Source organism: Neovison vison, chromosome 6 (assembly GCF_020171115.1).
Source record: "Neovison vison isolate M4711 chromosome 6, ASM_NN_V1, whole genome shotgun sequence".
Lineage (NCBI taxonomy): Eukaryota > Metazoa > Chordata > Mammalia > Carnivora > Mustelidae > Neogale > Neogale vison.
In genome coordinates, this window is record NC_058096.1 from 106,289,638 (window position 1) to 106,307,740 (window position 18,103).

General features: G+C 42.4%; 1 protein-coding gene across 3 annotated transcripts in view; it reads right to left on the minus strand.

Moving 5' to 3' along the window:
* Positions 1-18,103, minus strand: part of MCF2L2 (MCF.2 cell line derived transforming sequence-like 2) — a 249,011-nt gene that overhangs the window by 111,162 nt on the left and 119,746 nt on the right. For all 3 annotated transcript variants that reach the window (XM_044251864.1, XM_044251866.1, XM_044251865.1), the window contains 3 exons: positions 12,388-12,579; positions 9,796-9,987; positions 2,229-2,406 (listed from right to left, as the gene is read on the minus strand). In XM_044251864.1, the coding sequence (XP_044107799.1) occupies positions 2,229-2,406; positions 9,796-9,987; positions 12,388-12,579 (562 nt within the window). The remainder of the gene's footprint in view (positions 1-2,228; positions 2,407-9,795; positions 9,988-12,387; positions 12,580-18,103) is intronic.

Genomic DNA, 18,103 nt, shown 5'->3' on the forward strand with positions numbered 1-18,103 from the left:
GGGTGCTTGGGTGGCTCAGTTAAGCATCTGCTTTCTACTTTGGTCATGATCTCAGGGTCCTAGGATTGGGCCCTGAGCCCTGCAAGGGGTTCGCTTCTCAGTGGGGAGCCTGCTTCTTCCTCTCCCCATCTCCACCTGTGCACTCTTTTTTGTGTGCTCTCTCTCTCAAATAAAATCTTAAAAATAAAAAAAAAGTCAAGACCCAATTATATGCTGCTTACAAGAGATATACTTTGAAAACAAAGAAATACAAAAATGGAAAAAATATATTATCCAAATACTAAACATAAGAAAGCTGGCATGCTGTGTTAATATCAGACAAAACAGACATCAGGACAAGGAGTATTACTAAAGATCAGGAGGGAAGGAGAGATGTTTCCTAAATGGAAGAGGGCCAGAATATCTGGAAGACATAACAACTGTGAACATGTATATTCTTCATAACGGAGTTTCAAATAACAGAGTAACAAATAACATATATAGGTATCCAAGAGTAGTTTATCCCAGGAATGTACAATTGTTTTAACATTTGAAGATAAATCATTGTAATCCGCCATTTTAACAAATAAAAGAGAAAAACTATATAATCATTTCAATAGTTGCACCAAAAAGAGCATCTGAAAAAGTCAACAGTGATTCATGACGAAAACTCTGATCAACTCTGATCAAACTAGGAAGAGAAAGGAACTTCCTCAATCTGATAAAAAGCCTCTGTGAAAAACTTACTGTTAAAAAGGAACTCTTTGTCTTAACATGGGGAAAAGGCACGGATGTCTGCTCTCACCACTTTTATTCAACATTTTATCAGATGTCTCAGCCATTATAATAAGGTGAGGGAGGAAAAAGCATAAAGATTGAAAGAGAAGAAGTAAAATGTCCCTATTGACAGATGGCCTGATTATATTTTATACAGATATATATCTTTTTGATAGTTAAATATGGTAAATTCCATTAACTATACAGTTAAACAAACAAACATGAAATGCCTAAGACCTTAACACTCAAACCTATTATAGTGCCAAATACCATGACTTCATTTGTATGTGAAATTTAGGAAAAAAAACAAAGGAAGAAAGGGGGAAAAAAAGAGAGAGAGAGAGAGGCAAACCAAAAACCAGACTCAACGATAGAGAACAAATTGACAGATCCCAGAGGGGAGGTAGGCAGGGCACAGGTTAAACTGGTGACAGGGCTTAAGGTGTGCACTTGTGATGAGCAGGGGATGACATATGGACGTGCTGAATCACTATACTGCACACCTGAAACTGATATTACACCGTATGTTGACTAACCGGAACTTAAATAAAAACTTTAAAAAAAGAGCAAACCAAGACCAAAACCAAAAAACGTCTATACTGCCAAGTGAAATTATACAATGCCTAAATAAATGGAGAGTTATAACATTTATGAATTGTAAGACTCAATCCTGGTATGATAACAGTTCTCCCCAAATTGATCTATAAATCAGTGCCACCTCAAGCAGAATCTCAGCAGAAACTGGAACATGATTCTGAAATTTATATGGAAATGAAAAGGACCTAAAAAGCCAAAGTAATCTTGAAAAAGAACAAAGCTGGAAGACTTACACTACTTTTCTCAAGACTTACTATTAAGCTCTCATAATCAAGACCAAGCAGGACTGGTGTAAGGACTTATCCATTGTTTTTATCTTTACAAAGAACCAACTTTACCACTGGACTGATAATAGAATCTTGTGAGCATTTTAAAGGTCTTTAATGGAGTCTATCTCATGCTGATGTTATTTGCACGTTTATATTATTCCTCTTCTAGACTGTGAGGGTCTCCTTGTACACAGGCACTCCGTTTTCTCTCTCTAAAGTCTTCAATGCCTGTACGATTCCACACTGTAGTTTATTTTAAATAATATTTGTCAAAACAACACCATTATGCATCTTAAATAAGCACAATTTGGGGGCATCTGGGTGGCTCAGTGGGTTAAAGCCTCTGCCTTCAGCTCAGGTCATGATCCCAGGGTCCTGGGATCGAACCCCGCATCGGGCTCTCTGCTCAACAGGGAGCCTGCTTTCTCCCCTCTCTCTCTGCCTGCCTCTCTGCCTACTTGTGATTTCTGTCTGTCAAATAAATAAATAAAATCTTTAAAAAAAAAACCAACCAAAAACAAAACAAAACAAACAAGCACAATTTCAACCCTCATGAGTATTGATGAAACATAAGGGCACAAAGCTTCCTCTCCCCAAATAACCTACCCAAGACGCAGGGCTGGCTGGTTTTTGGCGACACCCATTTTGGGGACGACTCAGGGTGGGGGGCCACGGGTTGCACTGGGCGAGTCTGTCTGGCTGCCAGTTTCATCAGACTCATTTGCCTCTTGTGAAATATTTCCTGTACGTCGCTCAGCTTCTGCAGGACTTCCTGGGCTCTGGCCTGCAGGAACAAAAGCAAATCATGACCAGGTCTCTGTACTCAGCCTGATGGCATGAAGATTTCCCTTTCTCCCTTCTTCCCCCTCCCCCAAACTCACTTCCTTCAGGTGACCCTTCCATCCACACACAAGTCATGGCACAGCTCAACCTGCACCAGAATTGTGATTCTGCAAGTCTACATCTCTCATCTGATGGACAATGATCATATCCTTTTCACTACTGTATCTCCATGCCTAGGACACTATCTAGCACAGAGTAGTGCTCAGTAAATATATATGGAACAGGTAAATGTTCACAAAGCCATGTCCATTAGTAGAAGAGGATGCCACAGACCATGAATAAAGGATATTGGGCCACTTTATAGAACAGGAAGGTTTCAAAGGAAGAGGTGTGTACCCTGACGCAGAAAAAAGTTTACGTGTTCTGGGGGGAAACAGCTGGCTACATACTGAGGCAGGATCAAGGGAACCCCAAATACTCAAAAGAGAAACATTTAAATTTAATTCTGTGGGACCCCTTCTCTATACCTGAGTAATAAAGAAGTAAACTGGAAAAATACCAAGGGAAAGATGAATCTCACTGGCATTCCCATAACTGACTGTATGTTCTAAAGCAAAGGTTCAAGAGAATAAGAAACAAGGCCTGGAAGTCTTCGAGCTTCACCAAGGCCTAAATTCACCTGAATACATTTCTTCTGGCCTTGCTTCCAACATGACATCCATCTACCTCTGGCGGGTCAAAGGCAGTGGGTAGTCTTTTCTTTGTCATGCCAACTTGGATGGATGTCAGACATCTCACATCTAACATCTGCCTCCTGGATGATTTTATCCACCAAGGAAAGAACCCCAAATAAGAAGAGCTCAACCACCACAAGAGCAGGGTGCTCTGAGGATGTCTTATTCCGAAAGTACAGGTTTAGCATACACTCAGGGAGGTTGCCACATTTCACAGCTAGTAAAGTAAATGTGTCTTTATTTTATGCTGGCCATCTTCTGGACAGAGCCAAGAGCCCAGAGCCATGAGGGAGGACTACCGAGTCAACTACGGAACCATTTCCCTTCAGCCTCAGGGTCCCATCAAGGCTGATCCCTCCTCCAACACCTAGTACTGGTCTCAGTCCTTGTAGAGTCTGAGTACAGACCTGGATGGTCTGACACAGCAACCACTAGCCACATGAGGCTACTGAGCCCCTAAAATGCAGCTGGTCTGAACGGAGCTGTGCCATCAGTGTAAAACACACACTGGATTTTGAGGGCTTAGAATAAAAAAGAATGTAAAATATCTCATTAGTAACTTCTGATATTGATTATATATTGAAACAGTATTTTGGATTTTGGTTAAATAAAACATCATTAAAACTGATTTCATGTGGGTTGGGTTTTTTTTTTTTCACTTTTTTCAATTTTTCCAGACCAGACCTTAAGAAATCTTAAGTCACATATACAGCTGGCGTTATATTTCTACTGAACAGTGTTGGTCTGGATTAGGGGTTAGCAAAATTTTTCTGAAATGGACCAAAGACTAAATATTTCAGAATTTGCAGACCATCTGGTCTCTGTTACAACTACTGACCTCTTTGTAGCATTAAAGCAGTCACAGACAACATAGATGAATGAGTGTGGTTGTATTCTGATAAAACTTTGTAAAAGTAGGTGGCAAGCAGTTTTCATGCACAGGCTGTAGTTTGCAGACCCCTAACCTAGATTAAGGTGGGGCTTATATTTAAAAGGTCTGATAGGAGGAATTTGAGAGACAGGGCAGGGGATGGTGGGGGTAAAGAGGGAAAAAATGAAGCAAGATGGGATCATGAGGGAGACAAACCATAAGAGACTCTTAGTCTCATAAAACAAACTGAGGGCTGCTGGGGGGTGGGTAGCTAAGGATAGGGTGGCTGGGTATTTGGCATTGGGGATGGTATGTGCTATGGTGAATGCTGTGAAAAGTGTAAGCCTGATGATTCACAGACCTGTACCCCTGGGGCAAATAATACATTATATGTTAATTTAAAAAATGCTAAGGTGGCAAAAAAAAATTAAAAAAAAAAAAGTCTCTTTAAGGAATGTGCCTCTGGCCTCAGGAAGCTCAGCTGTATAGTGGACTAGAGGTTCTGACAATACAGCTGTAAGTCCAGATCCCAAAAAGAAACCAAATCTCCTATGTTAGGATTAAGCAATGTCAGTTTGTGTTTCTGGGGTGATGGTGATAAGACTTAGTGGCTAGCCCAGTGATAAGCTAGAACACTGAGTCACGGGTGTTAACCGCTACACAAATATCAAGAAATCTGACTGAAAGAATGACTGTCCAATTAGTGGTATATGGTGCACAGCCCTGATGTGAGATCAGTGCCACATGCTGGAGCCCCCTGGCCCACCATTTGGATTTAACAGGATTTGAATCACCTTTGCCCTTTTGTATCTCTCCCTTAAGGTCCCAGAGTGAACTCTGGAAATGGCGAGGTGGTCTCCCTCAGATGAGGGAGAGGATTGGGACAAGATTAACAACTGCATCCCCTCCTTTCCTCTTTCCTCTTTTTACTTGCAAATCCATTCTCCATACCATAATCAGAATTCTCTTTCCCGGAAATAAATCTAATCATATAACTTCCTTGTTTAAATGACCTGCTAGGATAAAATCCAGACTCCTCATGAAACACTGGACCCCTAATTAACTACACTGATTTCCCTCCAGTCTAACCTCCATGAGTCCCCGCCCCTCACTCCAGCCTCCAGCCGTAGCAGTTACAGGAACGTTCTTGTTTCCAGTCTCTCTGTTTTTGCATCTCCTGTTCCATCTGTTGAGGTTCCCTCCCTCTGCTTTGTGTCCCTTGAAAACTCCTACCCAATCTTCAAGACCAAATTTAGGCATCTTCTCCTAGGAACACCCTGACTTCCCTAGGCTGAGCTGACCTTTGCGTCCCCTACGTGCTCCACTGTCCCTTTCACTCCCTATGTTCTTGGACCAACGGGCACTTAACTGGGGATGTGCTTGTCTTCCACTAAACTGCCACCACCTTCATTATAGGTGAATGAAGTGAATGTTTAAAGAATTGAATTTTGCTATTTGTTAACTGCAATTGTTTCGTTTTTTAGACTGCGTGGTGAAAGTGAACACCAGAGTAAAATCAAAACAGCACTAAGAGGGTGCTGGAGTAGCAATGTATTGTAGAAAAGCACCTGAAGAGCCTCAGACAGATGGGGGGGTGGGGTGGGGCTGCTACAAACATAATCGTTTAATTGTAGATGCAGTTTTCGTAATCACTATGCATTAACTGTAACAAATTCGATTGTTTACACATAGACTACCACTGTTTTATAAATAAATTTTATCTTTTCAAACAGTTTTAGAATTACAGAAAAAAAATACAAAATAGTACAGAGTTCCCATATAGACCATCCAGTTTCCACTATCTTAACAGTTTACATTAGTATGGTATATTTCTTACAATTAATAAAATAGTATTAAAAAAAATAAAATAGTATTGATGTTACTTCTATTATTAAAATAAATAATTATTATTATTCAATAAAGTCCACACTTTAGTTAGATTTCTTCAATTTTACTAATGTACCTTTTCCCCCAGGGTCCCATCCAGGATACTATATTACATGTAGTTGTCATGACTTCTTAGATTCCTCTTGGCTGTGGCAGTTTCTCAGCTTTTACTGGTTTTTGATGACCTTGACTATCTTTTTTTTTTTTTAAAGATTTTATTTATTTATTTGAGAGAGAGACAGTGAGAGAGAGCATGAGCGAGGAGAAGGTCAGAGGGAGAAGCAGACTCCCCATGGAGCTGGGAGCCCGATGTGGGACTCGATCCTGGGACTCCAGGATCATGACCTGAGCTGAAGGCAGTCGTCCTTTACTATCTTGAGGAGTATTGGTCAGATATTTCGTAGCATGTCCCTCAGTTGGAATTTATCTGATGTTTTCTCATGATTAGACTGGAGTTATGGGTTTTGGGGGTAAGATCATGGAAGTAAAGTGGCATGTTCATCATATTACATCAAGGGTACCTCAAATCTGCATGATAACACTGTTTTGATGTTGACCTTGATCACCTAGTTGAGGTCGTGTATATAAAGTAACTTTACCATAAAGTCAGTTTTTGTTTCTCCCTCCCTGTACTGTATTCTTCGAAAGGAAGTCACTACACATAGCCCACATTAAAGGGTTGGGAAATTATACTCTACTGCCTTGAGGGTATCTACAAAGTATCTACACAAATAATTTAGAATTCTTCTGCATGGGAGATTAGTTTCTTCTGCCCCATTTATTTACTCATTTCACCATTTATTTATGTCAGAATGGGTTCATGGATATGTATTTTATACTTTGGGTTGGAATCCAATACTACTTTATTAATTTTATTGCTCAAATTGTTCTAACATTGGCCGTGGGGAGTTCTTTTCAGTTCCCGCCTATGTCCCATCACTGTGGTTTGTTGTTTTGCTTTTAGTAGTCCCTTCTGGCACTATAAGATGCTCTAGGATCATCTTGTATATTCCCCGTCCCAGCCCTAGAATCAGCCATTTCTCCAAAGAGCTCAGGAGTCTTCTATTGAAGAATGGTATTAGAAACGAAGATCTCAGGCCTAGGTGGGCTCATTGACACTAGGGGTCTCATTGATTGTAGGCTATTTCAATTGTCAAAGTAAAAAGATACATGTGTCTGTACCATATTTACACGTACATATATTAGGAATATTTCTATATGTATAGAGTACCAGTTTTGACAACAAAGTCATTACTTTTCAGTGGACACAACTTTCTCCGACACAACAAGATCTTTAAGTCTTATAACCTAAAATTTTATTCCAAACTAAAAGAAGAAAAGATGGGCTTGGGGGATTTTTGATCCACTTTTGACATATAGGATTTTAAAAATATTTCTCTTATAATCCTCTCCTTCCTCCATGTTTCTGCTTCTTTTCTTTTCTTCTTTTTTTTTTAAAAAGATTTTATTTATTTATTTGACAGAGAGAGATCACAGGTAGGCAGAGAGGGGGTGGGGGGTGGGAAGCAGGCTCCCTGCCGAGCAGAGAGCCCGATGTGGGGCTTGATCCCAGGACCCTGAGATCATGACCTGAGCCTAAGGCAGAGGCTTTAACTCACTGAGCCACCCAGGCGCCCCTCTGCGTATTTTCTAGAGATGGTTGATTAAGTTTACTGGTGGTATGGCCAGGCAGTTTGCCGAAGTTGGCCAGAACAGCAGCTGTAGCCACATCTGCCCAAGGCCACAGCCCTTACCAGCGCCTCTCACAGTCACAGCTACAGTGCTTCCTGGGGTCTCCTTTGCCCTTTATGCTGATTGCTGGTAACTGCTTCTCATTTCTTGCTAACCCCAGGGACCTTCACCATACCTACTGAGTTCCCTAAACTCTGCCCGTATCTTGATAAAAAGTGTCTACCTCAAACTTCCTTAAATACCCTTGAGTATATAGAACCCTGAAAGTATGTGAATCAGATTCTGTGACTCAAAAGAGATCGGTGACTCAAAAGAAATAAATATGACTCTATGGGAGAGATACATACAAGGTGATGTGAATCTCAGAGGAAGGTGTGCTCTCCATAACTCTGCTGACTTCATAAAAGAGAGCTTGTCTCAAAATGCAAACCCAATCAAGTTTTCACCTGCTTAAACCCTTCAGTGTCTTCCCACTGCTCTTAGAATAAAGACTGAACTTAATATGGCCCACAAAGCCTTGCCTCATCTGCCCCTCTCTTACCTCACCCCCAAACACCCTTTGCTCTTGTACTCCAGCCACCATGGCGTTTGGGTTCTGCATTTATGCCAGTTTCCCTCCAGCCCTATGTCCTCTGTATATGCTGTTACTTCTGGTCTGGAAAGGCTCCCCCATTATCTCTACTCAGTCTCCAGGCCTTGGCTCTAGGGATCCCCAGTCAAGGTCAAGTTATCACATGTCCAGCAGGATCCTAAATCTCTCCTCCAGAGCACTTATCTCAGCTTATAACACATTCCTGTGTTTTGTATTAGACATTTATTTATTTAAAAACTGAGTGGTTTTATTTTTGTCTTTAAAGATTCTTTTTTATTTGACAGAGAGAGAGTACAAGTAGGCAGAGCAGCAGGGAGAGGGAAAAGCAGGCTCTCTGATGAGCAGGGAGTCTGATGTGGGGCTCGATCCCAGGATCCTGGGATCATGACCTGAGCCAAAGTCAGCCACTTAAGCAACTGAGCCACCCAGGTGCCCTGTGTTTTGACATTTTATTAATGTCAGTCTCTCCCACTAAATTGCATCAGGGATGGAACCATGTCTATTTCTTCTCATTGCTATGTCCTCAGCACAGTGCATGATACATCAGAGATGATCATGAGTATCTGGAGAGAAATGAATGACTGAAGGTGATATTTGGGTCAGACCATGAAAGGTCAGATTTCCAGGGAAATCAGAATGCTACCTGAGATTCAGGAACTGGTAAGCCTGCTCAGTATGTCCTACCTGGACTTTTTTTCTTTCTTTAATTTTATTATATTATGTTTGTCACCATACAATACATCATTAGTTTTTGATGTAGTATTCCAAGATTCATCGTTTACATATAACACTCAGTGCTCCATGCAGTACATGCCCTCCTTAATACCCATCACTGGGCTCGCCCATCCCCCCACCCTCTCCCCTCTAAAACCCTTTGTTTCTCGGAGTCCACAGTCTCTCATGATTTATCTCCCGCTCCGACATCCCCACCCCCTTTACTTTCCCTTTCCTTCTCCTAATGTCTTCCATATTATTCCGTATGTTCCACAAGTAAATGAAACCATATGATAAGTGATTTTCTCTGCTTGACTTATTTCACTCACCATACTCTCCTCCAATCCCATCCGTGTTGATGCAAAAGTTGGGCATTTATCCTTTCTGATGGAGGCATAATATTCCATCGTATATGCAGACCACATCTTCTTTATCCATTCCTCTGTTAAAGGGCATCTTGACTCCACAGTATAGCTATTGTGGACATTGCTGCTATGAACATTGTGGTACATAGGCCCCTTCGGATCACTACATCTGTATCTTTGGGGTAAATACCCAGGAGTGCAATTGCCAGGTCACAAGGTAGCTCTATTTTTAATTTTTTGAGGAATCTCCACACTGTTTTCCAAAGTGGATACACCAACTAACATTTCCACCAACAGTGTAAGACAGCTCCCCTTTCTCCACATCCTCTCCAAAATTTGTTTTTATTTGGAGATTTCTTTCTTGTCTTGTTGATTTTGGCCATTCTAACTGGTGTAAGATGGTATCTCGATGTGGTTTTGATTTGAATTTCCCTGATGGCTAATGACGATGAACCAGACTTTCTTAAGCAACAGGCAAAAGGCCCCCCAGTGCTTCCTTTCTAACCACAAGATTAAAATAACCCAGACACATTACCTTGACGTCAATGGTGAGTATCAACTCAAACTGGTTGTAAAATTCCATGTGGCTGGGCAACTGGTACTCCTTCGCTGTACTCAGGAATGCTTCAATGTCGTTCAAGGCAACGTCAACCCCCTCTCGTGATTGGCACTTGTCTACAGCTTGGGAAGCCAAAAGGTAGATTCCTGCTTCACACCACTGGCTGACCTTTCAAAAGAAACACAGTGCCCCATGCAGTCAGCCTGCCCACAGCTCAGAACACCTGAGCTTGTCCGTGGTACAGAAGGATCCTGAGACAATGGAAAATTGTTGTGGGACAGCATAAAGTTCATAGGTCTAACCACTGCTAACACAGCTCTAAGGTGGACAAACCCAAACTAATTTTACATCTGTCCATTTCTTGGGAGAGTCATCCAGTCAGTAAAAAGACTTGTATAAACATTCTCCTCTTTTCTATGGACAGTAATTGCTACATCACCAAAAGAAAAAAGAGTTAGGTATTCCTAAATTTGGTCTAACCATTAGGGATGCAACCAATAACTTTTCGGGTTTGCCTTCTAGGCTACTCATCTTGCATCCTAACTGGTTATAAGGGCATGACCAATGAGGCATTAGACCTGGCCCCTACATGTCTTCCCAGGGGAAGAAATGTCCCTCTTAACAAAAACACTACTTTCCGCTGCTCACATTTGCATTTACTGGCATTTTTCTGTCCCAGGGAAGCATCAAAGCGTGCAAAGCTTTGTAACTCAGGAGAGCAATACTTAAACTTTCCAGATTGCTGGGATGAAATCAGATAGGTGACAAATTCTAAAAATTCAATTTTTAAAAGACTTAAACAGAAAAACAGGGGTCCTTGTGCTGCCTGAATATTTATGTGGAAAGAAGCTGCCAGCGCAAGTATGTCTGCATTTCCATTTATCATGTGACCTGAAGAGCTACACAAAAATAACTATACAGGGAGGAAAGAGCAAAAGGGAGCATTCCAAAGTAGTTAGCTTTAAGTGGGAAAATTATAGGCAACTTCTATCTGTCTTTATTTTTTCCTTTAAATTACTTACACTGAATGAGGACTACTTTTAGAATAACAAAGGATAGTAAGGGTATTTAAAAATTAATGATTATCCCTATGTGGTGATGAGGCAGGAAATGGCACATGTAGGTATTCCTAGTAACTTCCGTCCTCCTCCATACATTTTTGGATTTTCAAAATAATGTAAATCATGTTTTGATATATATACTCTATGATTTTAGATATTTGCTCTATATGCATGACATATGTATGCCTTTATATATTTCTCTTGAAATAACATGCCTAGATTTGTAGGAAACATTAAGTTGTGTTCTTCTGCAGTCACAGTGGATACCTCCTCTCCCAGACACATACACACACACACACACACCCAAACCTATATATCAGCACTAGGTTATTATCTCTGGAGCGGAAATGGAGTGAGGAAAACAGCAGCTGATCCTGTGAAGTTCAGCACACAGAGCAGGTTGTGGACCAGGCCCTTCTGAGGCACTTGCTTCTGGAACAGTTGTATTTCATTGACATTACAATCCCTTTGCCATCAGGATGACATAAATAGCCTGGGTGTGTGCCCCCAGCCAACACAGAGAAACAGCTATGGGAACAGAGCATGCTGACTCATGGCCATGAGTTACATGCTGCCTACAAACAGCTGACAGGGAAGGCTCCAGAAGCCACTGCCCCTGCTGACCAGGCAACTGCCCCAGAGATCACCACTGAAGGGCACCAGGGGCTATGTCCCTTCTCTGTGAGCCCTCTGCAGAGTGCTGCTGTCTAGTCTAGAGAGTCTGGGGTTTGGAACACAGCAGTCCTGACTTCAAATCTGCATCCCCTATTTTTACCCCAGGTATGGTCATGGGCAATAACGTATCCCACAGTCTCTCGTGCCATCCCTGTACCACCTGCACCAGAAACACCTGGAAATTTGATGAAAATACTGATTCCTGGGCATCATCCTAGACTACTGAATCTGAGTCTCCAGAATGGCACATTAGAGAATCTGCAGTTCAAGCAAACTGGTTCTCATGTATTAAATACCATGAACCACTGATTTAACCAAGTTATCAGTTTCTGCCTCTACCAAATAATGCCATTCACACTCTTCTCATAGGTTGTCTTGAGGATTGAATAGATGACATAATTATGTTTCTGGCAGGAACACAGTAGGTGCTCAATAAATGGCAGGAGTGTATAATGGTCATTATTACTTACGCTTTTCCAAATGGATTGAATTGATGCCTATATATAAGGAGAAGCACTTTGTAAATATAGTGTGCTTGGTTCTCTGCCTAAAGGGAATCATGGGGCCAGGCCAAAACTCTAAGTCTAGGTCCAAATAGAGGAGAAAGAACATTTGTTCATTCTAATGGGATATGGTGGGATGGTGGGGGCACTTTTGACTTCTAATACTTCTATGACCTAGAAGTTGCACAGTTTTTAATGCCTCTCAAGCACTATTTAACACGAAGTAATTACCCTCTCAGTAATTCTGTAGGGCAGGGAAGATGAGTATGATTAAGACTCCTGCACAGAAAATTTAGCAAACATCATGGTCATGGCTTTGCTGTGCTCACCTTGTCCAGCTGTCTATGCAACTCCAAGGACTTTTCTAAAATGTCATATTTTTTCTTATTTTCATTGATGAAGTCATCACAGAGGTGCCTGAGCTCTACACATCTGGGTCTGATGGAGTCCACTGCATAGTGGTGGCTTTGGATGAGTTGGTCCCCAATTATTGAAAGCAGCTGGGCCTTTTCCAAGGTATCCTGTGAAGTGAGCATCCACAGCCAAGCATCAGAAGCCAGGTCATGGTGAGGGTGATATTTACCTACCGTCCAAACCTGGAGGAAGCCTAGGAGATGTCAAGTCTTAGGCTGAGAGTCTTGGCTCCAGAACCTGGGGAAGCTCTGTCCCAGTTCAAGGTCTCCAGAAGTCTAGCCTAGTCCAGGGTCAACTACACTCTGAAAAGCAAGCCAATCATTCAAATTTCTGTTGAGTTCTTAGCCAGGCACCGAGGATATAGTATTAACAAGCTATGATTTTCAGTGTAATGGAGAACTTAGATTACTAAATAAATAATACCAGTAATTCAGCTATTACAACTATGATAACTTTTTGGCAGAAGAGCATGATAGGTTATACTGACCAGAACTGGAGACTCAATTCTCCTGTCAATTAAATGGAAAGGCAAAAGGATCAGACATGGGGCCTTAGGGGAGAGAGGACTCAGCTGAATTTGGGAAGCTAGTAAATATCTGGTTTGGACAACTCTGTGGGGGATCCTGAGACTTAAGAAATATGCTTATCTAAACCCCTTCCTGCAACTCACAGGATCTAGGATCCCAGTCTTCTCTGACTTCAGTCTCCCAGCAACCATACCTCCTACCTGTTTCTGCATGGCTTAAATTGTTCTAATCCCATGTGCCATGTTTTACTGTTTTTTTTTTTAAATTATTTATTTATTTATTTATTTATTTGACAGAGAGAGAGATCACAAGTAGGCAGAGAGGCAAGCAGAGAGAGAGAGGAGGAAGCAGGCTCCCCGCTGAGCAGAGAGCCCGATGCGGGACTCGATCGCAGGACCCCGAGATCATGACCCAAGCCGAAGGCAGCTGCCCAACCCACTGAGCCACCCAGGCGCCCTGTTTTGTTTTGTTTTTAAGAGAGGGAGAGAGAATCCTAAGCAGGCTCCATGCCCAGGACAGAGCCTAATGTGGGCTTCAATCTCATAACCCTGAGATCATGACCTGAGCTGAAGTCAAGCAATGGACACTTAACCAACTGAGCCACCCAGGTGCCCCCACGTTTATCTATTTTTAATTCATTCATCGCATACTACTGAGGACCCTCCATGTTCTAAACACAGCCCTAGTTGCTAGGGGCCTGGAAGTAATCAAGGAAGCAAAAATCCCTGCCCTCATGGAGTTTACATGTTAATAGAAGATGTAACCATGCCTTAGAACAACATATTGCTTAAAATGTAACCCATGAGAAATCATACCAGCCACCAAGCAGGCTTAGCTATAGCCTGCCAGACCTCTGGGGGAGAGGATGATAAACGTCCTCCCAGCCAAGCAGCAGGGAACGCCCAGCTAGCTCAGGGCGTTCCTTCAGCTTTTTTCTGTTATCTCCCCTACTCCAGAGACCATCTGTGGCGAATTAGATGATCCCTCTGAATGTGCTTGCTCAATTATAAACTTTATACTGCTCAACCAGATATATTTTGCTTTTCTTCTTACCTACAAGACTCATGGTCAATGTGTAACCAACTCCAGCTTCTTTGCTGGTTGTGACCTGCTTTCCAAAAATATGAGACTGAGGAGCTGTTTGGGGTGACAGTCTTTACTACTGCCGACCTGGGCTCTCTTTCTCTTGCAGCTGACTTGTTTGTGCCTCATTCTTCCCTTGTGTGCTGTCAGGAAGCAGCAAGGAGACATGGGCAATGAATAATTAGATATGTAGATTATATAATATCCTAGTTAGTGATGCATGTTGTGGAGAAAAGCCAGACATAGAAAGGTGGGTAGGGAGTGCTGGTGGAGGAGTTGCTGTTTTAAGTAGGTTGGGTGAGAGAGAGAAGGGTTTATTGACAGAGTGCCATCCACAATGTCCACTGGGGAGGATATGTGTTGTAATGGGCACTGGGTGTTATATGAGACTGGTGAATTACAGACCTGTGCTCCTGAAACAAATAATACATTATATGTTAATTAATTGAATTTAAACTTTTTAGAAAATGGAAAAAAGAAAAAAAAGACTTGTAGTTGAACTTGAAAGCTTAAGGAAAAACTAGACTTTATTGTTACTTCAATAAATTGAATACTTATTAAAAGAAAAGAAAAGAGCCATCCAAGCAATGCAGAAATGTTAACAGGCATGAGACTGCTATCTTTGAAAGGCCTGTTTGCAAGGTTAGCCCTTGGGTGCCCTCTAGGAATGTCAGGAGGGTAACTATCATCCCCTGATAAGAATGGCTCACCATGCCTTAATGGTTTGTGCAAACAATATGGTTTACACTAAATCCCTACTTTCTTTCTGGGAATATGGAATTCTGGTACATGGCAGGTAGAGGCTACCTACATGACCAGTCCCCAGTAAAAACTAGTCCTGATAGACAACACTTTACCATGGTGTCATGACCCTTTGGGAGGTTGGAATCCAGGGGCATCAGGATCCTATAGGACTCCACTGGGAGAGAAATCTTGGAATCTTGTACCTGGTTCCCAACAGACTTTGCCCCATGCATTTTCCCGTGCTGATTTTGCTTGGTATCTTTTCACTGTAATAAATCATAACCATGTGAATATAATTACATGCTGAGTCCTATGAGGCCCCCTAGCAAATCTTCAAACCTGAGTGTGGGCCTGGGAACCCCTCCCTGACAGAGAAGCCAAGGCCTAAAGTGACAGACAAAGCATGCAGTACTTGGCTGAGAGGTAGGGGCATGTTTGCCATGTTCAGGTAGCAGGAGGAGGCCACTGTGGCTGGAATAGAGGATGCAAGCAGGAAAGGAGAAGACATAATCAGGAGAAAGAGGGAGACTGGATGGGGAATGCCCCAGTGCTGTTCTGAGCACTTCAGCTTTTATTCCATGTGTTGTGGGAAGCCCTGGAGGGCTCCGAGGACTAGGTCTCATTCATATTTTTCAAAGAATTGCTCCCGCTATAATGTTGAGAAAGACAGAGAAGAGGCAAAGCAGCTGGTGGCTACTGCACTAATCCAGGTAGGAGGTACAAAGATGGCAAACAAACTAGCTCCTGCATCAGGGCACCTCCCTGGGATGCCTCGCCCAGGTCCTTCAGATAAATTCTTGGCTCGCCTCCTCGCAAGGCTATCACTGACTACTACCTCTAAGTCACTCCCAGCAACGCACCCATCCAGGCCCAATCTCTTACTTGTTTCTTTCTTTTCTTTTTTTTTTTTAAACAGCACTTACCTCTACCTGAACTTATCTTCTTTGTTAACTTCTTTTTTTTAAGATTTCATTCATTTGAGAGAGAGTGTGAGAGAGAGCACGAGAGGGGAGAAGGTCAAAGAGAGAAGAAGGCTCCCCTCGGAGCTGGGAGTCTGATATGGGACTCGATCCTGCGACTCCAGGATCATGACCTGAGCAGAAGGTGGTGGCTTAACCAACCAAGCCACCCAAGCGCCCTTCTTTTTTCTTTTTTAAGATTTTATTTTTACTTTCACTTAGTAAACCTCCACCCACTCTTCCTCCTCCTTTCACTCCTACCGACAAACAAGCTCCATGAAAGCACTTAGAAGTATCTCATAAACATTTGATCAATAAAATGAATTAACCAGGGAACTAGAAGACACAGTAACATACTTGGCTGGAATTGTGTGAAACAGCACTGACCTGTGAGTGAACGTAGATGACCCCCGTGTTTCCAAAGGGCTCCAGGTGCTGAGAGGCCACGTGCACCCTTGCTGAGCATGGTGAGCATCCCAGTCAGACACACTGCCCTGGTTTAACTTTTTACAGTAATACAAGGACATCCCTCTCTCAACTGCACCAGTTTATTTTGATGCCTCTCTTCTGTGCTCCCATACCGCTCTGTACCCTTTCTTGATCAGAGCAGGTACTTCTGCTGTGATCACTGATCTATCGCCTGCACTACGCTGCGGACCCTTGTGAGCACGCACCAGCTGTTATTCAACTTAAGACATCCATGGTACAAATCAGCTACTTAAGAATAAATGATTGTTGTGCAAAACAAAAGTGAGTAATGATATAGGAATAAAGTGACACAAGTCAAGCAGTGGCTATTTTAAAAGAACTCAGGGATAAAAACTCAGGGTACTTGAGTACTTGAGTACTGGTACTTTGCCCAGCAAAGGCCAGATGCACTGGTTGCCATCCCTGAGAAAAGGCCAGAATGCTAATTCCTTAGGCAGTAATTTTTAACTCTTTTCCTCACTGCTGTGTCCTCATAACATAGAACAGGACTTGGCATAGTAGGAGATCAACAAATACTGCAAAATGAATGAAGAATGGATAAGATGCTGTTACTAGAACTGCTCAGCCACTTGCAGGTTGACCGTATGGAACAATCCTTAGCACTGAATTCTTCCCCACTACCTCTGTGATGTTAATGACAGCAGCTAAGATTCACTGAGAACTTTCTGTATGCCAGGCACCATTGTGAATGCTTAAACTGACTCTTTCTTTCACTCCCTGCAAGAAACCCTTTGACATAGGCTCCATTTAACAAAAGAGAAGTAGAGGCAAAAATGGACCAAAGTAACCCAGGGAGGAAAGAGAAGAACCAGGCTTCAAAGTCAGGCAGTTTGGCTCCAGAATCTGGTTCTGACCAACCCGAGAAAAACGTCAGCATTTGTTCCGCCTAAGCTTAAACCTGCCTGATCCTAGTCAAATATAGAAGCATGAAAACTTGGCAAGGAAGTCTGCTGAATATTTTTTTAAAAGTCCAGCTGTGAAAATTCACAGCTGTGAAAAGAACAGCACAAGTCTTCTGAGCCTAGGGAACTTCCCCACAGATTATTTCCCAAGTAACTGTGGTGATGACAGCCTGCCCTCAGCTTGCCATGCAGCATCTCACCCTTCAGAACTGTTCTTAAAGCCCTGAGATGTTGGAGGAGAGATGAGCAGTAACTCAGGAGCCACACCGGCGGCTGGAAGAGCACTCAGCTGAAATGAATGGGGACCGATAAGAGCTTCCAGCTTCTGACCACCTACTACGCTCCAGTCCTGATGAAGCCTTGACCTCATTCATCTTCCCACAGAGTGGGGAATGGTTATTCTCAGTTTTATGATGAAGGGATGTGTTCAGAAAGGCTAAGAGACTTGACTAAGGGCACACAGCTGGTAGTCTGTAGAGCGGAGATTTGAATCCAGTTCTGTCTGCTTCCAAAGCCCATGTCTTGCCACCTTCCAGCCCCCTTAGCCTCCTTCCATGTGCTATAAATGACGGCTGTATAGTCATGACATCCTTCAGGCACCTGCAAAGAACTTTGCTGTAAAACCTCCAAATCATAGCTTCTTTCTTAGCCTATGTAGCTGCTACTAAAGAAAATCAGGTGACAAAATCACCAAAGTCAAAGAGAAATAATGAGAAAGCAACGGCTGAAATCTGGTGCTCTGATCACAAGCCGGGCTGGCGTCTTTCAGGTGCTGAAAATTCCAGAAGGCCGGATAGTCAAGTTGCAACACGTAATTCAGAGATCATTAGTGTAATAACAGTTTTTTCCCCCAGAGTCTACTGTTATGAGAGATGAAAGAGAAAAGTGTGTACTGTGAAAGAAAATGATGAGAAAGGGTGATGTTCT